This window comes from Schistocerca nitens, chromosome 5, assembly GCF_023898315.1.
Source record: "Schistocerca nitens isolate TAMUIC-IGC-003100 chromosome 5, iqSchNite1.1, whole genome shotgun sequence".
Taxonomy (NCBI): Eukaryota; Metazoa; Arthropoda; class Insecta; order Orthoptera; family Acrididae; genus Schistocerca; species Schistocerca nitens.
This window is the reverse complement of record NC_064618.1, coordinates 856,038,890-856,065,487: the sequence shown is the minus strand read 5'-3', so window position 1 is coordinate 856,065,487 and position 26,598 is coordinate 856,038,890. Positions and strand designations below refer to the sequence as shown.

Here is a 26,598-nt window from a genome sequence, read left to right as displayed (position 1 = left end):
CGTTTGCCGCCAATCCGAGCAGAGTGCTGTGACTGCTGCCACTGTATCAGCATCTGGTATGTCGGCATTTGCCGTGTTAAGAGTCCTGCATCTAGGCAGTATGCCTGAAATGCAAGGATAGCTGCCACGGCTCCACACTAACATGGGGATATCACAGGCTGCGCCCAAGCTGAGGGTGCGTACTGAGATTGTTCGAGTAATGTGGAATAATAAATAATTCTCATGTCCACCGACAGTCTTTGTTTAGGCACCACTATGGACTCCTATTTTTTTCCAGCGAATTATTCTGCTGAGTCCGGTGTAGTTCAGTAGACAGAGGTTATGAGCATAACTGGAGTTGTCAAATGTCAATTCACATTGATTCCCCCCTAAACTGAATAATTGTGCTTCTACTCCAACATATTTAAAGGCGTACAACGACTTCAGCATTAGAACATACCAAGTAAGGTTAAACTGAATCCAGGCTAAATACGAAACCAATTTTTTACAATTTTTTCGGATGTATGTTTGTCTCTCAACAGCTACTTTTTGAATGTTATTTTATCGTTTATGTGGCTACATTCCGGTAAATGAAACGGCCGCGTTTACCAACGTCCTAAAAGAACAAGGGAACTATGTGTAAAACCACATGGAGATGAAGAGCAAAGGAGTATGCCTTCTGCACAGTGCTTCTCTAGAAGGAACTATAAAAAAGATCGCTAATATCACCAGGCTAAACATGCGCCCTGTACAATACGAGTGAATTTTCAGCTAACGAAGGCAACTATTTGTCTGAATACAATCACCCCAAATTAGTAAGGTATGAATTTTGTTTCTAGCTTTTATAAATTAAATTATGTAATCTACATCTGTACACTGTGAAGCACTATGAAATGCTTGGCAGAGGCTACTGTCCATTGTATACATATTAGGGCTTCTGTTATCGTATTTCACAGTCCCAAGTCACACAAATAGGTGTGACCTGAGGCTGAGAAAAACAATAAAGGAATTTCGTTACACGATGGTCGCTGTGTTCCCTTTTGTATTAAGATTTTTTCGTGCTCCGTTCGCTCATGGAGAGCGCGAAGGATGATTGCTTAAATGGCCGTGAGGATGTTGGCGTCTGTCTTAAAGCGTACTGGTATGTCAGTTCAGGCTTATCAGCATCTTGGTAGTGTTCTTCCGTTAGTTATACGAACCTCATAGAGTTGAGTAATATTCTGTGATAGACGATACAAGTCTTTTGTAAGCAATCTGCTTTGTAGACATGTTGCATTTTCCACGTATCTGAACCTTCTTTACCTACGACTGAGCTTTTGTCATAGTGACATTTCACGTCCTTACATACTGTAACACCCATGCGTTTATACGGGTTAAATGATTCCAGTTTTCACTCATTGATGTTGTAGTATAGGGATACTTCACTTTTGAGTTTTATGACGAGAAAAATTTTACTTTTATAAATATCATTTAATGCAAGTTGCGAATGTATACCACTTTTAAATTTTGTCAAGATGTGATTGAATATTTGTGAAAACTGTACTCCATTAAACAATATCCATTGTCGCCATAAAAGACAAATATTTATTGATTAGCTTAATTTCTTCTCAAACTTCCTCGTTTCTATATCCATTTACCTTGGGGGGGAAAAAATGCTAACCAATGATAGTGTTGTTTTGTCCAACTTTGTATTTTCTGTAATTATCTTTGATATAATGTATCGCTGAAATGAAAAGTCAGTGTATAAGAAAATGTTTAACGAAAATGCTTTTGAAAATGGGGGGTACCAAAGCAGTGAGTATTATTAGAAAATATTAGATTCCATTGTGATGTGTTTACAATAAGAAATAGAACATTACAATGTACGGTAAGTGAAATAATCTTAGGTAACTTATCATGAAAGGCGTCGGCTGCTAGCGCGTCTCTATGGCGTCTGCTAGTGTACAGAAAACCGCGCCAGACCAGAGTATTTGTTATATGGTATTTATAAAATATTTATGCTCCAAATTTAAGCACTGTAGTATGTTATGTAGTTGATAAGGTTTGCGTTGTCTCGTAAGTCGCCTACGCTCCAAATGAAGGGGAAAGGGCGTTGTCAGTTGAGTGGAATGCCACTGCCTGCATAATCAAAATGACGCCACTTGTACGATCTGGAAGTTTTCATTTTCTTTATATGCGAGTGCCATATTTTGAAGGCAGCTGACATAACTGGTGTGATGATTTATTAATTTAACCTTTTCATACTGATATGTGTCGCCTTCTTCCAAATTCCGCGCCAGTTGGTAAGGTAAAATTTTTTGTAAGGGCTACCAAAATTTCTCTAAGAAATGAGTCTCCTGTTGTGATATCGGGCGTTTGAGTAAGGGAAAAAAAAAGTACCACAGACTATGTGTATTTACCTTATTGTATCCTTAAAAATTAGCCAAACCAGTTGTTTGTTTCCAATAACATTGTCTCTGGACGTTCAAAAACCAAAATGGGTCAATAGATTCTTTTCTTAATAAACCACCCAACGAATTACTGGCCATATATCAACAATACTTCGAAATATCATTACTTACTGTCATTTGCCTTTGGAATATTCGTTGTACAAAGAAGCAATTACTACCTTATAAACAAGGGTCATAATAAACATATATGTGGGAATGGGGAACATACAAGATGTAAAATTCTTTAACGTGTTTCTGAAACTAGATATTCATGTAGGGTTACAAATGCCCACCTTTGTATGACAATGTGCCACTTCAATCAGTACCAGCTGAAACTTACTTGGAGAATAAAATTGTGTTCAGAACCAGGGGCAAATTTTGAATTTTGCCTTTCATAGTCTCTCAGGCACTTTTAATTGTCCAGGCAGTCTGAAAAAATGCACACATCATTGCTGGATGCAAGATTCATTGTAAAATACCGACTGGCCTGTTCTACCTAATAGTATAGTTTATTTAATTATCATAAATAACGGAGCAAAATAGATTCAGAAAGGCTTGACGGAGCATAAGGCAAATTGTTGATGGGAGGCACTGTGTGTCCCTTAATATATTTTCCACCCACAAAAAGGAAAGATCAACTAAAGTGTGTGATGCTGGGTGCTGGTATATCCACTCTTCAGTACTACTGACTTAAGCTGCATTGTTTCTGAATGTGTGTTCTTTTATAACTCTACAATAAACAAAATGTCTATACAACTGAAGCTGGAAGTTACCCTCTCCATTTGCTGTTACAGTGTTCTTTTATGTACATGTTGAGTGGTTGCGCTTGTGCACTATAATATTTGTACAGTAGCGAGTACAAAAGTTACAGTTCCAATTCCTGACCATAAGAAGACTTTTTCTAAGGCACGTACATGACCTCTGATACTGCCCATCTTTACGAATATCAAGAAGAGATACAACTGCTAGAAACTAAATCTGAACTCTGTAGGAACAATAAACTATCCAACATTAATCATGTTGATGTAGAATAAATTTATGTTGTAGCCTAAAATTAACATGTCAGCCTGTACTTTAGGGAGGGGGAGAAATGAATTTTTGGCGTAATATGTGCGTGACTACACTGGCATTTATGAAAGAGTAATGTTTATCTAAATGTGTAACAATTGAGGCCAGTTTATGATGAATTACACTTGTCAGGTAGCTAACAGGAACATCCGGGGATAATATGATAATGGTGTAGCGTTATTTTTCATTATTGTGCAGTAAAATTATAGCTCAAATATACATACATAAGGAAATAAGGATGTTTTTCTGAGGATAGGTCACGTGATTGGCCATGGCCTTGCTGAAGGAACCATTAGCAATTGCCTGAAATTATTTGAGAATACCTGAATCAAGATGCCAGGACAGAATAAACTCTGTCCTCCTGGAAACGAGGTGTCTTAAGTGCATTTCCTCATTCATTTGATTCATAATGTGCAGTTTTCTTTTTCTCACGCACAATTTGCACAAGGTAACTTACAATGAAAGAAATAATTTTACCATGTTACCAAACATCTCCCTACACTTTCACTGTACACACTACTGGCATCTGCTTGTGATTTCAAGATCATGGGCATGATGTTATGCCCCTTGTAATCCCGTCAGTCTATCCAGAAAACTGACTCAGATCATAAACATTCTACCATGCCCCATGCACATCTCTATGCTTTACATCAGTCCGTCTGTATAACTGAGTCAGCACCACTGCATGATGAGTGAGATGTTGCTCAGCTGTAATGGCAAGACATTAGTATCATGCACGTTAGGTCTTTGACACGTGATTCTCTTTTAATAAGCATTACATTGTGCTCATGTATTGTAATGGGGCCATTTGGTGCCAAGTGGGCTCTCATATCAGACTCTTGAGTCACCAGTGAAAGTGTTTGTGCGCTATTTGAATCTTCCGGCAGGAAGTATAGGCCATCGACGATGATTGTAATGTGACAGTGTGTAGTAGTTGTCTTCTGTAGTTATTAACCCTGCTCTTCAGTTCTCTAAGCAGTCTCTAGATATTTTAGTGGTCTGACTGCTTCCAGTGATCTGAAATTGTCTTTCTGCCTATTTATGTGCAATATGTTAAATTTGTTTGTACTTTTGGCACGTATCTCTCTAATAGATATTGTACAATAGGCTTGGACTTTGTTCATTGATAGTCAACATTTTTGATCTCGGATGTGAATTTTTCATGTTGACCACGCAGGAAATCTGAATTTTTTGTCACTTTTGTTAAGCAGAAATACCTTGCTACCTCTCTTTACATTCTTATTTACAGCTGTATTCAGTGATGCTGTAACAACTTAATTGCCACAAATTCTCTGTTTTACTCTTGAGTCCAATGTTTGGGCCTCTTGCTGACTGGGATATATAATTTTTAACATTCACTATTTGGTTATCTGATTAACTGCTCAAGATAATTTGTGGATAAGTCATCAGAACACTTCCACATGATACCCTGCCCCTATCACCTGCATTAAGGAATTGAGTCTATAGCTGATAAGTTTAAATCTCCACCAAGTACTATAATATGACAAGGAAATTTATGCAAAATCTAGCCCCAAGTTTCTGCCACCACCAATCCAGTGGCAGGAGGTCTATAAAAGCATTCAATTATTGTTTATGATCCTATTTTAACACTTTTTACCCAAATTATTTTGCTTTAGGAATCTGTACTAACCTCTGTTTTGGTATATGATATCTTCCACGTGCCTGTTGAAGAAATCTCTTAGTATAGGTTGACACTCTTGGAGGAGGGGAGGGGGGGGGCGCTAAATGGTATTTGATCATTTGCGGCTGCTTACCAACTTGCTATACTCTCTCTAATCAGCACCACCAAACTCCCCTGTCCTGTTGTGGTGCAGATCGTGCTTAGTGTAACAGCATCTCCCAATAATTCGCACAGGTACCAATGCAATGTGAGGACGGTCATTAGTGTGATTTCCATCTCCACATTAACTCGCTGTGCAGGACTGCCAAGAGGAGGCTGATTGTGTTGCCAGAACAGCTTGAACAAGTGCACATTGGTGCTACCAGGTAAGTAAGCTATCTTGTTCATGTCATCACCTGTGTGGTACATCTTGTCCTTATCCAAATTGTTCATTGGCACACCTTATATTACTGTCTGATCACCTTCTGTGAAGTCATTCAAAGGTTTTAAGCCTCTCATGGCCTGATTCAGCCCAGCTCTCGGTTAGAAAGTGCTGGTGTCCTAACACACTGTCCCTAACTGCTCCTATAACTGAGTGTCTGTACCTCTGTCTAGCAGCAAGACTCTCCTCTTCCTAACATTTGTGGTATTTTCAGACCTGCTCAGGGACAGAGTCTGCTGTGCATTTCCTACTCCTACACAATCTTGAGGCTCCTTTCCCCTCAACTCTTGTAACTGGAACCTGTTACTTGTGGACACAAGAAATTTTCCAGACCATGTCCTCATCCTCCTAGCCTTGCTAGCAAGGTAAATTTCAAGAAATGGAGCAACTTTCACCTCTGAAGGAGACCCACAACCTTCGTATTTAAATATATTATGGAACTCGTACATAATCACATTGTATTTTATTTGAGCAGAAAACTGTTTTCACCTTCACAGCAATAATCAGATCTTATAACATGAGACGTGAGGATGCATAATTGTATTAATGTCTGATGATGGCTGTAAAGTTGAAACTATTCATTTATTCTAATAAAATACAAGTGAAGAAGACTGTGAATATTACTGTTTGCTTAGATGAATCTCAACCTTGAGAAATAATTTGGTGTTATCTTCTTGCATTTTTCTTTTCATTAATTTGCTCTTTCATTTGTCATTACATGGAAGGTCTCCAGCCATGCAAAAGAAGTGCCTTTAAACAGTTCCATGGAAGTCAAACAAGTTAATAACTGCTCACAATTTACGCTCTGAAAAGTGAAAAGTTTTAAATGTTTTTCCTAAATCACTTCAGGCAAATACTGAGATGGTTCCTAGAGCAAAGCTATGACCAACCATGTCCTCTCTCCATTAAACGTATGTTTGTAGTCATATGTCTGTGTACATGACTTATGTTTTCTTTGTATTAAGCTGACAGATTAACATGTTTTCTTTCTATTAAGCTGACAGACACATCATTTTAAAATAATCCTTGGATAAATAAATTACTACTGCTACTAGACCTTTCTTTACATGCTGAAGTGCTTGTATTAGAGGCTTTTGTGCAACGAATGTAATTTAATCTTGGCATATAATGCTTAGATTTTCTATGCTCATTTAAAAAATATAAATATCAAATGAGATATTACACAGTATGTAGAGACACGCTTCTAAATTAATCTGACACCATACATTGGAGAACACATTTTCAGGTACACTGTGATTTGTTGGAATATACTGATGTAGATGTTTTGTAGTTCTCATCTGACTCCAAAAATGAGAGGATGGCATTTGCAACAGTTGAATAGCGCAGAAATGCAATGTTAAGCTTCTTCAAGAAACACATTCCCCAGCTTCATAACAATCATGTAAGGCACTGTCCTGTGGTAATGTTGGTGATAATTCCTGACAGTCGAGTGGGCTCGGTGGAGCTGCTTTGCACTTCAGCGTCAACTAATCACGTAACATGATTTTGTATTAGTCTCTGTGGGAATGCCTCAGTGTTGCTGCTCCTCTGCAGATGATTATCATTTTCACCTGCAGCAGTTTGCACTCAGCAATTGTGAAAGCTGGCAACAGTGCTGCTCGCTGTCAGGAATCTTCCTTCTACAATTGTACTGTAGTTATGAGGGGCAGTCAAATGAAAACTGAACACCTGCCACAATGGGTCCATGGAATGGTTCCATTCATAGGTAATCATAACATGCATTGAGACATTCATCTCGCTGGGAGACGAGGCGATCAATTCCTGTTCTGCAGAATCGGTTGGGTACTGATGGATCCACAACTGCACACATTCCTGCACTTCCTTGTCTGACTGAAACAGATGTCTACAAATTTCTTTCTTCAGGTTGCCGAAGATGTGAAAATCGCACAGTGGAAGATCTGGGCAGTACAGAGGATGTTGCAGTATTTCCCAACCAAATCGCCGAATTGAACCATTCGTCGGATTGGAAGTGTGGGGCAGGCATTATTCTGTAACTGGATAAATCATCCGACAGCATCCCTGGGTGTTTTGGCTTTACGGTACATCACAGTTTCTACAAAGTGTCTTCACAGCACTGTGGATTGAGTGTGGTTCCACGCTGGAGGAACTTGATTACCAGAAGGCCCCGGCAATTGCAGGAGGAGATCGTCATGACCTTACCAGAACATGTTTGGAATTCTGTGGTGGGAGAGATGCAGGATGTTTCAGGCTGTCAGAATGCAGTTGAATGGATTTATACAGTTGCACGATAATGCCTATCCCCTCACTGCCAATTATATGAAGGCTGCACTTCAGCAGTTTGGTTGGGAACACTGCAACTTTGTCCTTCCAGCTTGGATATTTTACCATGTGATTTTTACATCTTTGGTGACCTGAAGAAAGACATGCGTAGATGTCTGTTTCAGTCTGATGAGGAAGTGCAGGAGTGGATCTATCAGTGGCCAACTACATTCTATGATAAAGGGACTGATCATCTCGTCTCCCACTGGGATAAATGCCTTAACACTTACGGTGATCACTTTTGAATGGAACCATTCCATGGTTCCATTATGATGGGCTTTCGGTTTTTGTTTGTCTGCCCCCTTATGTTTTCCAAGTAAATCCGTGACCTGGTTAATATTTTGAAGCCTGTGGAGCCCGCTGGTGCTCCCACTCGATTAATGCCCTTACCTTTGTTCAACAGCTCCTCTTGACAGGTATGATTATAATTTTCTTCCACAAAAGGAATAGAAGGACTGTTGATGTAAGTTGCATCAGAAAGCAGCCATGTTGATATCTGCCAGAGATCGATCCTGCAAATGCATTCCGTTCACCATCAGGGTGGTGGAAAGTTGTGCCTACAGAAGTGGGGTGGGGACTGAATAGAGAATAGGGTGCTGTGCTCTTTTCAGGTACAAACATGTGATTTTTAGACTGGGCCACTGCTAAATTTAGATTTTTCAAAGAATAAAATATAATTCCATCCAGTATACTTTTATTTATAGCAGTTTTTCTAAAATGTCTTTAGGCACTTTACGGGACTATTTTAATTTGTGGTACTCTGCAAACATGTATGCATTATTGTCTACACCTTAGATTGTTGTTGCTCTTTGTCACTCTGTGCTAGGCCTGCTGATATGCTGGCTTCTGTTGCCAATTGACCCAAAATTAATGATCATATCTGGTTGTTTTTGTACATGGATTATCTTATGCTGATATTCTTCAAATACTTCTTGTTGTTTGAAAGCAAGTCTCCTCCTCCCCTAGCCTCCACATGTCCCCTCCTCTCTGTCCTCTTAATTGACTCAGTACATCACAGATTACAATTAATCACCATTAGTAAAACATCACACCACCTGTGATTGTGCTGCGAAGTGAAAAGTGTCACAGAACTCCATTGACTCTTGGAAATTCAATACATAATCTGTTACCAGTTGTGTCTGGCTGATGTTTCTAGATATATAATGGCCATGTGGATTGTAGTAGTGGTGTTGGTGAGTGATGGTTTCATTGCTGAAGTCTAGTTTGTTTTACTCATTTTACAAATGCAGTAATTGTGCATATTTTTTTGTGTTTAGTGTCTGGCATCCAGACATCACCTGAAGAAATGGATGAAAGATATATTAGTACTGGCAGCGGTTCTGGTGCTCTCCTGGAATTACTTGCTGAAGTGGCATCTCAGAAACTCCGTTCTGATCCTAGTGTTAAATGCACTAATACAGCTGAGCCACGCATTTCTCCTAGGAATATTATTCAGAAGGGCAAATCCTACATTAAGAAGAAGGTGAGTTGTAGTTTGTGTAGAAATATCCATAAAGTTGTAAAGAATGATGTTTCTACTAGGTATGCATATGTGCTAAGAATCTCATTGTGAAACATTTTCACAGCTGAACTGTTACTCTGTGTCGGGCACTAAAAACAAATATGAGACATGATAAATTTGGATCTTATGATCTGTAAAATGTCTACTTCCTTTATATTCTGTGTCTGACAGGTTGAGCAGCAAGTGAAATATTGATGTATTCAGTATGAATTGAAGAATGTGCCTTAGTTTATTAAATTCAGCAACACACTGATTTGTTTTGCTCCTTAATTATCCTGCCCTAGGAATGACATCTGGATCACAATATTGCTCTTATCATACTCCCTACTCCAGGTAGTGTTTGGCTGATTTTATTGACTGCTTTACCTAGGTATGTAGCTGACACTATTTACATTTCTCCTTCATTGTTCTAATACTCTGCCCCATGTATGACAAGCTATGTTGACTTGGAGTTGTGAGACCTAGCTCCTTGAACCCTTTGACTGCTCTGGACGTGTTAACGTGCATGCCTTTGTACCTGTCCCTGTGTGCTCTGAACATGCTTATGCGCCACCATTCCGTCTACCCGGTACTACGCATAGACACATTCAGAGTACCGGGCAGAAGGACTGGACGCGCGTGTAAACACGTTCAGAGCACACAGGGACAGGTACAAAGGCGTGCACGTTAACATGTCCAGAGCAGCCAAAGGGTTAATGTTTCAGAAAGTCTTTTTGCTGTCAAATGGGGGGATTAAGCTCTGTTTTGAAATAAATTGGTTTTCTTGTTTCTGCAGGAATCGGCAAATTTGTAGCAAAATTCTGCCAAGGTTGGGAAAGGTCTCTGGAAAGGTACTGAATTCTTCAGTGCTCATGCACTTTGCTGGTCTTTGGAAAACTGTTCATAGTTGTTACTTTTTGAAGAAGCTCTCCTTGTCTGAAAGCACATGGAGTCTTATCAGGGTCAGTTACCTACGCCACATGCCACCTTGCAGTGTGTGATAGAGGGATACTTCTGACAGCACTGTCAGATGCCCGTTTGCTGTTGGATTTCCTCCAGAGTGAGTGAGTGAGTGAGTGAGTGTGTGTGTGTGTGTGTGTGTGTGTGTAGATAACAACCCCGTGAGCTCTGCCATTTAGTGAGATGTAGGTTTGTTGATGCGGTCTTCAGTCCAGAGACTGGTTTGATGCAGCTCTCCATGCTACTCTATCCTGTGCAAGCTTCTTCATCTCCCAGTACCTACTGCACCCTACATCCTTCTGAATCTGTTTAGTGTATTCATCTCTTGGTCTCCCTCTACAATTTTTACCTGGTGGCTGTAGGCTTGGATGTGGCGAACAGTTATGACGGCTACACTACCCGCAGTATGGCCTGCAAGTATCTTGTTGTATGGTCTCCATTTCTCGTCTTCATGTCATTCAGTTTTACATACAGTAGCCCAACAACTCACAGGTTTGCTGTAAGCTGTTTGCAGTCTTCATCTGAAGCAATTTTGTACAAATTTGCAGGCAAAGCTTCTCCTGCTCCACATGGTGTTGCCTCAATCACTGCTGCCTACAGACTGTGTGACTTACTTCCCGCACTTGCTGTAGGTAGCATACCAGTTCGCCCTTTCCATCTTTTCCACTCCCTAGAGCCACTTTTGTTTCAAACCAAAGCACATTGGCTTTTGCGTAACACCTATTTCTTACTTTGTTCCTATGCATGACCATTTCTTAAATTGTCAGATTTACATCAACGCGTACAATTTATACACACCAACATTTTTAAATACAAAATGTCACCAGAAAATTATTTAACATAATAAACAAATTACATAGTATTTTGCATACATTACTCACATACACTGCAAAGAACTCCAGTCTAGCACACTTTACTTTACATCTACAGAAAATATAATACCAATATGTGAAAATTTTTAAAGCAAAAAATTTAAATGAACCATAAACAAATAATGTTATAACTTCAAGAACTCACTTTTTGTTATGGTGTTCAGCTCCTCCAGCAATTATGTTATCTCATCAGTAGTTCTCTTTTTTCATGGTTCTCTTCAGCCTCAAAATAGAAATTGCAGGGGGCCATGTCCAGCAAATAATATGGTGGCTGAGGCAACATAACGTTTTTTGCCAAAAAGATCATTAACAGGCATTGGTGTGTGAGTGGGACATTATCATGATGAAATTTCCATGAGGCATCTTACCACAATTCTGGATGTTTTCTTCAAGATTACTTCACGCAAATGGCACATAATTTTCAGATAGTATTCCTTATTGACTGTACGACCGTAAGGCAGGAACTCATGATGCACTGTCCCATTGTAATCAAAGAAAACAGTGAGAAAAACCTTCACACGTGATCGAAATTGTCGAATTTTTTCGGTCTCGGCTCTTCAGGCAATTTCCATTAGTACAATTGGGCCTTGGTTTCAACGTCGTACCCATATACCCATGTTTTGTCACTTGTTATAACCTTCTTTAGAAGTTCTCAATTGCTGTTGACTTTATTCAGCAATTCCTCAGCTATGTCGATGTGACGTAATTTTTGGTTAAAATTCAACAATTTTGGAACAAACTTTGCTGCTACACGTGCCCAATAGTCTGGAAGAAATTCATGGGATGAGCCAAAAGATATGCCGACATCGTCAGCAACATCTTTGATAGTGATTTTTCAGAACCATTTTCGTTATTTCTTCCACATTGTTATCAGTAATTGATGTGCTAGGGCATCCAGGGCGGTCGTCACCTTAAATGTGTTATTGACTCTCTTTGAACTGTTTATAGCACTCATAAACTCTTGTCTTATTGATAGTAGATTAGCCAAAAGCCACAGTCAACATTTCAAATGCGGCGCTGCACTTCATTCCATTTTCCAGACAGAATTTAATGGAAACTTTTTGAACCATGTTTTTTGAAAGTAAAAATTTGCTGAGCACTTAAAAACGTGTTTATCCTTTTCATTTGTTAGCAATAAACTACATATTCAAAACATATGAAAATGCAAACATAAATCAGGAACATGTGTAGGCCTACAAACAACATAAAAAAATTAAAAAATTGAATTTATAAATCTCATGAAATTAAAAAGTTACAGTTACTTTTTGACCACACCACATATGTCTCACTGCCACTGTTTCGTCTCATAGTCTCCTTTTGTCTTTATTTCCCACTGCCACTGCATATGGCATACCTTGGCAGCTCAAAAATTCTTGGGACATGCAATTAATTTTTTCCCCCATATCCATGTGTTTAAAATTTCGATCCCGTCTTGAGCAGATCAGTTTAGCTAGGTTGCATATTGGGCACTGTCTTTTTAGCCGTCACCATTTGTTAAGTGGTACTCCCCCACCATTTTTTATTCATTGTATTCAACCTTAGATGGTCTGCTATTTCCTCATGGAATGCCTTTTTTTTTTTTTTTTACATTCTTGTTTGTGTTTGCCGTCTGAGTTATCAGGCATTTTAGCAAACAACACGTGGGCTGTCGAATGCCTTTTACCTTTTATCCGACGTAGAAACACGGTGAAGGCCATTTAAGTTTTAGTTCAGGACCTCTATTTCTCTATAGTGTATTTGTAGACCTTTTGCCATGTCCCTGTTTTTAGCTGAATTCTCTTCCATTGTTTGGGATTAATGTGTAGTGTTTTTTAACTCCTCTCTTTGTCTTCCTGTTCTTCAGTTCTGACATCGGCGCGTATGACCCTAGTTGTTTTTCCGTCCCAAAACAAAACAGACATGAATAAACAAGGTTACCATGTTAATAGATTTCAAAGCAGGAGATCATAGATGTGACTAGGCAGATAAACTTAAGAAGTTCTAGAGATATAGACAGTTCAGTCACATGTTAATTCAGTTTTCGTGTAATTCTGAATTATTTTATATTTGAAAATGTTGTGCATTGGTAGATCTGGTAACCATACTAAAAATCAACAAATGTTTAGCTGCAACTAAAATAGATGTAGAGAAAGAGACAGGAAGAATTGGTTCTGATTTATGTGCATTTATATTCTTTGCAGGTTAAACATCTAATCACATGTTCGGATGTAATTGCTGTAGGTGCACTTAAGTTTACTTATAAAATTAATTTCCAAAACAAATGGTACTTAACATGTAATATACTAAGAATGAAATGAAATGCACACAAACAATAAACTGCTTTAATACTTATTTCAGCGTACATCACATAGAGGACGAAGTCATGGTGTTGTGGATGTAGAATATGTTAAAGCACTGACTGCAAACCAGCTCATCAAAACATTTTCTGAATTTGATGGGGATGAGATGAAAAGAATGTTCACCTACAAATGTACATTTGACCCTCAGCACTGCAATAAACATTTTGCAAGTTTTGGAAGTGAAGGCAAAGCACGGCAGCAATTAAAGATTCATTTGTTAGAACATGTGAAAAAGTTGGAGAAAAATGAATGTAAGTTTCTACTTATAGAACAATATTTTACAAATATAGCAAAATGTAGTCATTTTATATATAAATAAATATGGTACATTCTACAGAGCAAAATTATTTTACTGTTTGTGCTGTTTAAATGACAGAGATGCCTGTTGATATCTGTGAAAGTTGAATAAAATTTGTGAAAGCACTGTACCCCAATTTGAAACAAATTTAGCATTACCGAGCGAGGTGGCCCAGTGGTTAGCAAACTGGACTCGTATTTGGGTGAACTACGATTCAGACCCGCATCCAGCCATCCTGATTTAGGTTTTCTGTGGTTTCCCTAAATTGCTGGGATGGTTCCTTTGAAAGGGCACACTCGACTTCCTTCCCCTTCCTTCTCTAACAGATGGCACCACTGACCTCACTGTTTAGTTTCCTCCACCAAATCAACCAACCCAAGATTTGCATCAGCAAGCTCCATGTCAATAAGTCACAACTACACTATAGTCAAAACTTATTTTCTTCTTAATTTGACTGCAGATTTTTTGGTTAGCATCAAGAGATACTGTAGGAGAAATGTGGGTGACCGGTAAAGTTGCAGTACAGTTCTTGAAAGCTGATGATTAAATGTCTTCAGTGTTTCGAAACAAAGTGCACACACTACTACTAATAGGGGCAGTTGTATAAAGCAGTTGACCTTAGATCAACACAGAAAATGATCTCAGATCAAGCTGAACTCAGAAATCTGTGTTGATTAGACATTAATTTCTGATGAAATTGCTGTAAACAAGTCATCTTTGATTGGGAAATTTCATGGATCAAGTGAAGTTCAACTGCTATCGTCAGTTTACAATGTGATGACGTTACAAAGCAGTGATTTTGTGTTATATAGATAAAAGTTGAAAGTAAATTTATCTATTGAAGACATAAAGTGACAATGAGTCCATGATCATATTTTGGCACTTTATTTTACATGGTATCGAGACAGACCTGAAAAAATAAAGGAGCAAATGATGAAAAAGTTGTTATTAACACAAAAATGTGAAGTAAATTTGTGAATATCCTACTCTCACTTTGTTGAAGATCTAAACATTTTTTTTTGGTCTGTAAGGTTAGGTAAGCAATGAGTGCAGACAATAACTGATCTCATAATAATTCTTGGAGATGACTCATAATTACTGTGACTAGTTTAAAAGTGTTTTATAGCTACTTAGTGGCAAAGTAAGAAAGATATAGTTGGAATTGCGTGGAGATTGACAGCAGCAAATAACAGTTGAATGCCTCTTACAAAAATGCTCTCTTGATTCGAATGAAACAAGTGCTTAACTGCTATGACAGCTACATACTCATTGATGAAAAATGTTAATAAGCATATGTAAGTCGATTAGCAAAGTGATATTTATCTTATCAAGTAGTATTCTGTTGGCTCAGTTGTTGCATCCTGGAATAGTCACGAGGATCTCAGGTTTTATCCCAGTCAGTCTTTGGAATTTTTTTCCCACTTGTCACTTCTTTTGCCTCTGGCAGTATTTGTTAGTGTGCAAAACGCCAAGTTGTTTTAGGACTCAGAGAAAAACTAAATTGCATAGTAGTTGTTATAGTTGCAGCTTTTGACTTGAACAATACAGTATAGCCGTCGTCCTGAATGCGAGTCCAGTATGCTAACCACTGCACTCGGTGAGCACCAGAACTAGAAGTGAACAGGAACATAATGAATGATATTATAAACTACCTTTTATGCAGCCAGTTGATTTCAAAAAATTAATCTGAACACATTCAAAAGTATACAAACCACCACATACAACTTCTGAATGAAAACCCACATTGTCATATTAGGAGTTGGAAATGGGAATAAATTGTGGTTTCAAGGCTGCAGCTAATCTCTGGCCACTTTCCTTAACAGTAGGCATGACAAAATTACCATCTCTAGTTTTATGCAGCAGCTTTTTCCACCAATAAAACTTTTTCAGCTGTAGAGAAATTTGAAGAATGCATGTTCTTCTGCTTATTTTCCTCCATCTTTACAACCCGCCAGTTTCAATAATGAATACTGAGCACCTAGGATGTACGATTAACAGCTGCAGTCAAAGCACAATAATAGTGTCAATAGCTGGTTTTGGCAGAGAGTGTGTGTGTGTGTGTGTGTGTGTGTGTGTGTGTGTGTGTGTGTGTTTTGTCTATTTTTGATGAAGGCCTTGTTGGCCGAAAGCTCACATTCTGACAATTGTTTTGTTGTGCCTGTCTGCCACTCAGCATCTTCGCTATATGGTGAGTAGCAACTGTCCTTTTCAAAATATTGTTGGGTTTCTTGGTAATTTAGATCAACACTATACCACCTTCAGTTGATCAAAATGTTATACAACATAGCAAATTTGTGAACTATGTTCTTCTTCTGAACGAAGGTCAAAATTAATCATCAGCCAACAATATTTATACAATCAGCTCTTACTAGATTTGGATGATTTAATGACTTTCACAAAATTTCAGTCATGGGAATGTTCTTGATGATGTAGGTCAATTCCATCAGTCACTAAAGAGAATTTTACCGTAGTTTGAAAACTGCAGAGGAACAACTGCTGTATGTTACACTGCTTCTACATCTATACTCTGCAAACCACCATAAAGTACATGGCAGAGGGCACATCCCATTTTATAGATATTAGTATTTCCTCACGTTCCATTCATGTATGAAGGATGGGAAGGAGGATTGTTTGAAGGCCTCTCTGTGTGCAGTAATTATTCTAATCTCATGCTCACAATACCTTTGTGAGTGATTTGCAAGGGGTTGTAGTATATTCCTAGAGTCATCGTTTAAAGCTAGTAATTGAAACTTTGCTAACAGACTTTCTCAGGATTCAGAAAACTGTGACTGATGCCCAAACAACAGGGAACTGACATGCATCGAGACTGGAAAATAGTGCATTGATAATGGCTAGGCATTCTCTGAAATCTGGATTTTCCAAATAAAACCTGTAAAAAAAAAAGGACAACGACTGATTGCGACACTGTATAATTTATAAATTTCTCAGGATAGTTTACGTGTATTTTCAAGAGTTTTCCAGTTCAGTTGCTCCGGTATCCTTCCCACAGAGCAAACAAACCTATGGCCATTTGTGCTGCATTTCTCTATACATATTTAATATCCACTGTTAGTCCTGTTTGGTTCGTGTCCCACACACTTCAACAGTATTGTAACTGGTCACAAGAGTGATTTGTAAGCAATCTGCTTTGTAGACTGATTGCACTTACCCAGTACAAGTACTACCACCTGCTTTACCTAGAACTGAGTCTATGTGATCATTGAGCCTTTTTGTTGTTACATCAAAGACTGTAGCTTACATGCATCACTGTATGATGAAAGACTGACAACTATTTATGTCTGCTGCAGTAATTTTGCTGCCTGTGTTGGCTCCAATGTATTGTCAAGATGGGTATCCTTGGCTGTTAGTGTTTCATAATAGGTCACTGCATACTTAATTTTCTTTTAAAATATGTTAGAATGTAAAGCCATGTTCAGCATATGTGACTTTTCCATGGCAGTGATATAAATTAACATTTGGTTTATTACAAGCATGTTCAAGGTAAAAGATTGTGTACTATTGCTGATTTAAGGAGATATGTTCTTGTTGTTACAGAATAAGATACAAAAAAATGGGTTCTTTTGCCATTTCTCAGGCTTGCAGTTCATTCTATCTCTTTGTTCTATTTTTCTTCAGAATATAGCTATTATTGTAAAATAAGTGAATTTACTCTTTGAAAACATTATTCTGTATTTAACATTTAATTACAGGAGATGTTAATTTATAAGTTGCTGTTCATTGCAGGTGAAAAATATTTTTCATCAAATGTACGTGATACTGAATATACACAAGTAGCTGCCAAGTTAAAGGCTGAAACCTTTAAAAGAACATTCCATAAAGAAGACATATGTGATGAGAATGATAGCAGTTTGTCAAACAAAGAGCTTGGAAGATGCATCGAAAATAATGCAATTAATACATATGTGCTTAGTCCCAATTCTTTGAGAGAAAACAATGTCATAAAGAGGGAAAAAGCCACCAGTTGCTGTACTGCAGATGCCCCTCAGAGAACTGAATTGGCTGAGAAGTCTTCATATGCTAGCAACCACGATAATGAAAAGGAGCTAATACACGATAAAATTTACAATGAACATAATTACACAACATTTGGTGCTAAGTTTTGTAGTGCATCTTCAGACATACATAATTCAGTTAAAAATGAAGGAATGAAACTGGAAGATTCAGATGAAAATTGTGCTCAGCAGGGAGACACATCATTGGACAAGATGCAGTCAAAGTGCCTTGGGAAACTTGCTGAATCTGATGTTTGTGATGTGGTAATAAACACATTTTATTGTATTGTTTCATTCATAGTCATATTAGGATTAAATGCAGTTATTATGTTTGTATGTTTGTTTGCCTGATAAAGATAAGCAACATAGCAGTGATTTGTCTTCAATTCTTTTTGTATTTACATTCATTCAGGTATGCGCAGATGTGTCAACAAGACACCAGAAAAGCGAATGTGATGTACATGTGGTGCTTTCTTTTCATGTCTCTCGATACCAGATTTCTTGTTAGGATCTTCTTCCTTAACTGAGATGGCTGAACTTTCCATATCACATATAATGCTTGGAAGAGGTTTCCATCCCTTGTACCAGATGTTAGGGCTTCTTCCCATTCCATGAAAGAATGGAGCACAGAAAGAATGATTGCTTAAATACCTATGTGCATGTTGTAATTGGTCTGATATTGAATTCCCACTTCCCTATTCTGTGAATATTTCGGGAGTTATAGTACATTCCTCGATTCTTCACTTAACTCTTTCCCTGCTACAAACGTGCGTATCACAGGCCATGTTGATTGCTGTGTCATTATGTCCTAAGAAGACTATCTCACCTGGACCATTCCTAGTGGACGCTTCTGTCTGTGCATGTTAGCACAATAATTCATTCACATATAGTTCACAAGAGAAATGAAGTGCTTGGTGTAAGAAACTTCTGACATACCCGAATAAGTTTAGAGTGTGTTGCTCTCAGGTGAACTTAAAGGCAAAAAATCAATATTTTCAAATATAGTCTTTCCTTCACATTGAAATAATTTGCTCTTATTATAAAATATGACTCTGCATAATTTTTCTTTTCTTAAAAAGTAATGAAATTTTAAAAATTAACAGTGCTAAGTACTTGCTCTCTCCTGCTCAAGTTTTTAGGTTGTCCTTCATGAATTCTTCAGCTGAATAATAACATTTCTGCACTATTTTCTCATATAAGGTTTTTTTCAGCATTTCTAAGTTTATATTGAACAGTTCTCTTCCTTTCACTTCATCGTAAATTTTCATACCCATGCACTATGGAGTTTGAGCATAAGGTTTTAAATGATAATATGATTTGCTACAGATAATTCTTTATTAATAGGTAATACTTCATTATAGATGACTACACCATCTGTGAAAAATCTGAGATTACTATTAATATTGGTAGCCAGGTAATTAATATACAACATGAACAGAAAGGGTCCCAACACACTTCCTTGGATCTCTCCTGAATCCAATAAATCACTAGTCCATTTCAAAGTACCTTCAGCAATAGGCATGATACTACTTCAAACACTTTCCAGAAGACAAGAAATACTGCATGTATTGACTGCCTTGATGCAAGGGTTTCGGGATGTTATGTGAGAAAAGTGCGCGTTGGGTTTCACATGATTGATCTTTTTGTAATCCGTGCTGGCTGGTATGGAGGAGGTCATTCTGGTCAAGATACCTCATTATGCCTGAGCTCAAATGGTGGTTTAAGGTTTTACAACAGATGGATGTCATAGATATTGGATGTTAGTTTTGTGGGTCTCTTTTACTACCATTTGTGTTGATAAATAAGACATCTGCTTTCTTCCAACTGCTGGGCAAATTGTTTTGTTCAAGGCATCTATGGTATTATGGTTAAAAGAAACTCTACCTCAGCCACAACTTCTGTACAGAATCTGACCCAGATTGCATGGGGCCCTGAGGGATGTTCAGTATTAGTGATTTCAGCTGCTTCTCAGTGTCACTGACAATAGATATGTCAGTAATCTTTGCAGTAGTATGAGAATTGAGCTGAACCAATATTCTGCAATTTTCTTTTACAAAGGAATGTTTGAAAATGGTGTTAAGCAATTTGCACTTTTGTTGTGCTGCCCTCAGTTTCAGGTCCCGTGCTGTCTGTGAATGTCTGTATATTAATGTTGATGCCATTTATTGCCTTCACATATGACCATAAGTTATTTGAATTTTGAGAGAGATTTTTCAGTAAGATTCTGCTATGGTGGTCAATGATGGCTTCAGACCAAGCTCTTTTGACAGCCAAACACATTATTTATCATTTCTCCCTCTATAGTCCTGTGCAATATTTTACATCTGTTGTGCATTTGTAGCTGCTTCTTTAAAAAATGTTGACACTTGCTCTATACCATAGAGCTGTACCTCCCAATCAGGAATTGTTGTACTATGTACATATGTATCCAGTGCCTAGTCAACTATTCATCTGAAGTTCAGCCACAGTTCCTGCACATGCTACTGTCCGTAGCTGAATTTTGAAGTTCGTAATTGAGGTATGACACTACTGCCTCTTTATCTAATTTGCTGAACATATAAATGTTTCTTCATTTTATAGTTTCCCTTTGTACTTTAATAATCATTGTTGCTACAAGTGCCTCATGGTCACAGATACCAGTTTCAGTGGTCAACAGCTTCAAAGAGGTACTTTTGAAGAAGGCATTTAATATTGTTCATTAAATGTCATCCTGCCCCCCCCCCCCACTTCCAAAACTGTAATCATCCCAGCTGATTGTCAGCTGGTTAAAGTCACCTCTGACGATGACATTATGAATGGGGAATGTATACACTAGGGAGGGAATGTTTTCTCCCCATAAAGCCATACGGGATAAATTGATAGATCTTAAGCAAAATGAATCAGTGCCGGTATGGTGTTCATTCTGTTGTTCCTAATGAGAAGCATAAGGAGTGTGTCTTACATATTGGTACTGTTTATATACTAACTTGTTTATTTGGAATGCTGTGAAAGTATGCCTGGTGTGACATGATTTAGTAATGCATGTTGATAACAACACGTTTGAGTGAATGTCTGTTTCATACACTCTGTGTCACTCTGAACACCCCCCCCCCCCCCTTTTCCCCTTGTAGATTGTGGTAACTGAACATTGCAAATATAAATTGAAAATGCAGGTTGATGGATTGGTTCAGTGATAAGCAGCACTACAAGTTGACTAGAGCTTTCTGAAACAAATCTTAAATAGTGCTACAATAATGTGAAAAGGTTAGATTGCTATTCACCATACAGATGAGGCTTTGAGTAGCAAATAGGCACATTAAGAAAAGACTGCCAGATATTATTAGCTCTTGTACTAAGGCTGTAATTAGACACACACACACACACACACACACACGTGTGTGCACACTGTCACCTCCGGCACTAAGGCTTAACTGTGACTGCATCTAAGGTGAGCAGCGATCATTACTATAGGTACAGAAAAGGTGTGTAGCAGGGTACGGGCAGTGGAAGATGCTAGTGTTGCATGCTGTAGTGTGCAGGGACATGGTGGGTACAGGATAATTTGCAGGGGATGGTGGTGGTGGCAGAGGGGGAGGAGAGAAGTAGAGAAGGGGGATAATTTGCATGTGTAGAGCTGGGATGGTAGCAGGGAAGGGGGTAGACAGCTGGAGGACAGGGACTAGCAAAGATTGAGGCCAGGGATGTTACAGGTGTGAAGGACGTGTTGCAGGGATAGGTCCCACGTGCATACCTCAGAAAAGGTGGTTTTGGTATTAAGAATCTAGATGGAGCAGGCTGTAAAGCAGTCATTAAAATGAATAATGCCCCGTTAAGTGACATGTTCAGTAACTGAGTGGTCCAGGCATATCTTGGCCACATTTCGGTAGTGACCATTCGTGTTGGCAGACAGCTTGTTAGTGCTTGTACCCATGTAGAATTCCTTACAGTGTTTGCAGCTAACTTTTTATGTCATATGGCTGCTTTCAAAGGTGGCCGTGCCTTGGATGGGGGTAGCAAATTCTTGTGGTAGGGACAGACAAGGCTATTGTATAGGTTGGGTGGGTGGCAGAATACCAGTATGGGGAGGATTGTGGGAAGGATATTTCTCAGTTAAGGGCACAATGAGAGATATTCTAAACCCTGTTAGAGAATTCAGTCAGGAGGGGGCTGCTCCTACATGACAGGACAGAGGATGTGTGGTGGATGATAGGTGACTGGGGAGACAAGGGACAGGTGGTTAGTTTGTGGATGCAATGGGGAGGGTAAATTTGGTCTGTGGAGACCACAGTGAGACCTGTCGTATTTGGAGAGAAACTGCTTGTCATCACAGGCGTGATTACCGTGAGGTCTAGGGTTTAGGGAAGGGACTTCTTGGTGTGGCGTGGGTGGCAACTGTCAAAGTGAATGTATTGTTGGTCTTTGGTAGGCTCGGCGGGGACGGATGTACTGATGTAGCCGTCCTTGAGGTGGTCAACATCGAGGAAGTTGGCTTTTTGAGCTGGGGAGGAGAAGCAAATGGAGGAGAAGGTGTTGAGATTATGGAGGAATACGAATAGGGTGACCTCATCCTGCGTCTAGGTCGTGAAGATGTCATTAGTGAATCTGAACCAGGTGAGAGGTTTGGGATTCTGGATGGATTTCTCTAAGTGGCCCTCGAATAGGTCGCCATAAGTTGATGTCGTGTGGGTGCCCATTGTTGTACCAAGCATTTGTTTCTAAGTGATGCCCTCAAAGAAAAAGTAATTTTGGGTGAGGATATAGTTGGTGAAGGCGATCAGGAAGGGAGCTGACAGTGTGGAGTCAGTCATGCACCGAGAAAGGCAGTGGGGGGGGGGGGGGGATGTTGATGTAGAGGAAGTAATCAACAGAGATGAACAGGTTACTGGATAGTAAAGGAACAGGAACTGTGAAAAATTGGTGTACCCTTCCCACCCTCGTACAGTGGTATTTCTCTGCCCATTCACTCTGTGCAATAACCTTGTCTGTTGTTATTCCTCTCCTGCTCCCAACCCCTTGCCTCCATGGCTCATACCTCTGAATATAGACATATCCTACTCATCCTCCCACTACCACCTACTCTAGTTCTGTCACAGGCATCTCCTACCTGTCACTGAAACCATATGACCTACCAACTTCACTGCAACTGCTGTGCAGCACTCTGCATGCTCATGACCGTTAGCAAGCTGTGTGAATGGTGTGCACATCTCTGTCTGCCACATTTTAACAGAGTGAATTTTATACCATGATGCAAGGGCAGAAGCAGAAATTGGTGGGGATCTGCCCTCTATTTTAGCTGATGATGAGATGTGTGTAACTAGGGTATTAAAGTTTTGAGATGTGTCTGGACTCTGGCCTAAACTATTAGGCTGGAGGTTTTAGTGTATTGCAGAGTGGCTGGCTCATTCCTTTTTTCCTTGTGGTCAACCAGCCACTTCCATCTGCTATATGTTTTAGCTCCTTCTACCACTTCCTTCCTGTGCCATTCGTGTTTTACTACCGCCGCAATGCTTCATCCCGTGCTTCTGTGTGGGTACGCACATAGTTTTCCGACCTTTGTTGCCTGTGTTTTACATTCTGTTTTATCTTCCTGTTCTGGGTATTTTCTTGACACCCGTCTCAACCTGTTTCTGCACGGGCGCTGAAGACCTTTCCATCTTGTGCCCGTACAAACCTCTGCATCTCCAGCTCATCACCTCTCATCACCCAACTTTGAGCAAGAAATGGCTGGATCACCTATTTGCTGAGGATGCCACCCACCATGATGTGCTTGACTGCCACAAATGATTCCCAACCTGTGCCATGTGAGTTCTTCCCAAAACTATCAGATTTTCAGAATTGCACTGTTGGAAACTCTCCCTGCAATTTATCCTTCATTGATGTAACCCCTCTAACTTCAACCTTTGCTGGTCTGTCCTCCACCTGTCTACCCCCTTCCCCCTGCTTCTGCTCCAGCCCTACATGCACACAGTCTCCTGCATATCCCCCCCCCCCCCCCTCCTCCAGCACAACCTCCTATTGCTGCACCAAGCAGCCCACTATGATGTCCCTGCAAACTTCGAGAGCCAGCGCTAGCATCTTCTACCACTGCTATCTGGCTATCTCTTCCCCAATCTGCACCTTTTCTGTACTCCCACTACCCACCCCAGGAAAGATCACTGCTCTCCACAGTTGCAGCAATAATGACCAAGTGCGTGTGTGCGCGCGTGCGTGCATGTGCGCACGCGTGTGGGTGTGTGTGCGTGCGTGCGGTAAAGAAAGCAATAACAATCACATACACTTATACTTTTCTTTGAGTGGAAAAAATACCTTTTGAAAGAGGTCTAAATTAGGAAAACTTGTAAATATACTTTTATTTGTTGATGACTAGTAGTATTAGGAACTAAAAGGGAGAAACTGGTGAAAAAGAGTTTTGTTATTAATTGACAAAAATAAACAAAGATTGAAACTGAAAGGCTGCATAATATAGTCTAGAATCCTGTTAACTTATCAAGGAAAAAAAAAAAAAAAAAAAAAAAACTGAGGTTGTCCCACAAAACTGTTGCTTTATGCTAGTGCTGACTTAGTAATTCTGACAGATTTATTAATGTAATTTTAGTTTAGATACATTTTTGGTAAAAATAAGTTTCAGGTGTCTGTTTCTGAAGTAGTAATATGACTTATTTAAATTTAATAGTACATAAAAGTTGATATGTTTATAAAATACCCTTAAAACGCATTCAGTGGACTAGAGAAACCTATTAGAATTGGTAGAGTAAATGGTATTTGTACATTAAACACAGCATTTAATTGAATGTTTCAGGTAACAGTGAGTCTAACAGGAAAGAATCAGTTTAATTCCTCCCAGTTGCCATGTGTTGGGCAAGAAGTGGATGTGAGCACTTGTGTATCACTGAAAAATACAGAACCAGGTAGAAAATGAAATGAAACCAATTACATACCAGGTGCTTAACGTGTGCCAAATAGTTCTGTGAAAGTATGTCATTCTGTTACAGGGACTCATTTCATGTTGCACAACAAATCTGAAAAAATTGAGGCAAAGACTGCAACATTCAGAGAAGTCAATAAGAATGTTGAGAGAGATGAATATCGTTTAAAGAAGAAACCAAAAGGGAAAGCAAAATTTATTGGGCAGTCAAAAGCAGAAAAGGTTAGTACTTAATGTTTCTGATAAGCCTTGTGCCTGAACTGAAGAAAATACACTGTCACTGTATTTTTGTTAGGCAGTCCAAAAAGATACATAAGAGCTTCTGAAAGTAAGTTACACATGTCATCCCATACTAAGACATTTGCGTAACAAGATGGTGCATTGTCAGAAGAGAGTAAATGTTCTGGGTTTCTGCAGACATAGTTCTGCTGAACTGGGATAACAGTTGCATCACAGTGTGGGAGTGAAATGACATGAAATGACACGGAAGCTGCCATACTAAGTTTACTCTAAAGTTGGGACAGTATTGTTCTTATGGGAAAAAATGTATAAATTGCAAACACATTCATTGCGAAATTAATGTGGTATATGGACCAAATGTTGTGCAACATGCATCTATAGTTGTATGGTCCCAACAATTTGACTAAGGCCCCACAGATGTGGGTTATTGTGATCAGTAAGTCAAGATCTTGTACCATGTCATTTATATCATTTTGGCAAGCTGAAAGAACGTCAGGGGAAAGAGCTTTTCCGACAATGAGGATGTTCATCTAGTGGCTCTGGAATGGCTGCACAACCAAGGAGTGATTCTCTGTTGTCATGGAAATGGGCAAGCAGTAGAATATTCGGACAGTTGTTTACAGAGACTTGGTGACTATGTTGAAAAAATAGTGCCATTTATGTGTGTCACTTTGAAGTAGAAGTGCAGCATCAAATAAAAGTTACTTGACCTTCTGTAATAATATGTAACTTACTTTTTGAAGTCCCCCTGTAGCTTTTATTTTCCTGTTTTGTTTAGGGACACTTATGCCCAACTTAGTATACCTGTTGATTACTAGTGAAACTGTGCAATTCAGCTTGCACAGCTGTGCTAAATGACTCCTGAATTCTAAATGAATTCAGTAACTAATTGAAGTCTTCTATGTGCTCTTCCAGCAACTCATTTTATGAGTTTGTTTCTGTTTATAGGGGCATACTTTGATGTTATTGTTGTTATTATTATTATTATTATTATTGGTTAAGTAGCATATTAGTAATGCTCTAGTCTCCATTTCTTAACTGCAGACTCCCCATTCATGCAAACTGATTATCCCTGCCAGTTATGTGGCATTTATTGCATAGAACCTAAGGGCCATTTGATTAACCAGACAGACATGTTTTCTAGGTTCTACTGATAATCGTTAAATCTAGTCAGCTGTATCATGACAGTGATAATTGCTCTATCCAATATTGTTTAATACTGGAACAGCCAAGAATAACACGTGTGTCCAGACCACTCTTGTCTGAGTCGACACTTTTCCCACTACCATACCACAATTGAATAGCTTCCACACGGCTTGGTTTCATTTTAAGCTATATAAGGAAATTTGAAAATCTGAAGTTCTGTGCAATATATTGTGAAGAGCAATATTGTACCATTACTGTCGGTACAAGAGAATATGCCCAAAAAAAAAAAAAAAAAAAAAAAAATAGTTATGTTTGGTTTGCAGCTGCTGCTGTCTTGACTAAGAATCCAGTATTAGATGCTATTCCGTCGCAACCAAGGAGAAATAATATAATACAACATGCAACTAGCTCCTAGAAAGAGCAGGATATCGTACAGCTTGTCTTGAACAAATGTTTTCTCAGCATCGGATTTGGTACAGAGATCT

General features: G+C 38.9%; 1 protein-coding gene across 4 annotated transcripts in view; it reads left to right on the top strand.

The window, feature by feature from the left end:
- Positions 1 to 1,684: 1,684 nt before the first annotated feature.
- The window catches only part of LOC126259275 (zinc finger protein 84-like), a 75,661-nt gene continuing 50,747 nt past the window's right edge, over positions 1,685 to 26,598 (top strand). The window contains exons 1-6 of one of the 4 annotated variants that reach the window (XM_049955912.1): positions 1,685 to 1,773; positions 9,118 to 9,323; positions 13,511 to 13,763; positions 17,555 to 18,087; positions 24,602 to 24,710; positions 24,795 to 24,949. In XM_049955912.1, coding sequence (XP_049811869.1) covers positions 1,731 to 1,773; positions 9,118 to 9,323; positions 13,511 to 13,763; positions 17,555 to 18,087; positions 24,602 to 24,710; positions 24,795 to 24,949 — 1,299 coding nt within the window. In that variant the 5' untranslated portion in view covers positions 1,685 to 1,730. Of the gene's footprint in view, positions 1,774 to 1,896; positions 1,960 to 5,356; positions 5,484 to 8,892; positions 9,034 to 9,117; positions 9,324 to 13,510; positions 13,764 to 17,554; positions 18,088 to 24,601; positions 24,711 to 24,794; positions 24,950 to 26,598 lie in introns of those variants that run through there. The other 3 variants (XM_049955914.1, XM_049955916.1, XM_049955913.1) reach the window with 3 other exon arrangements.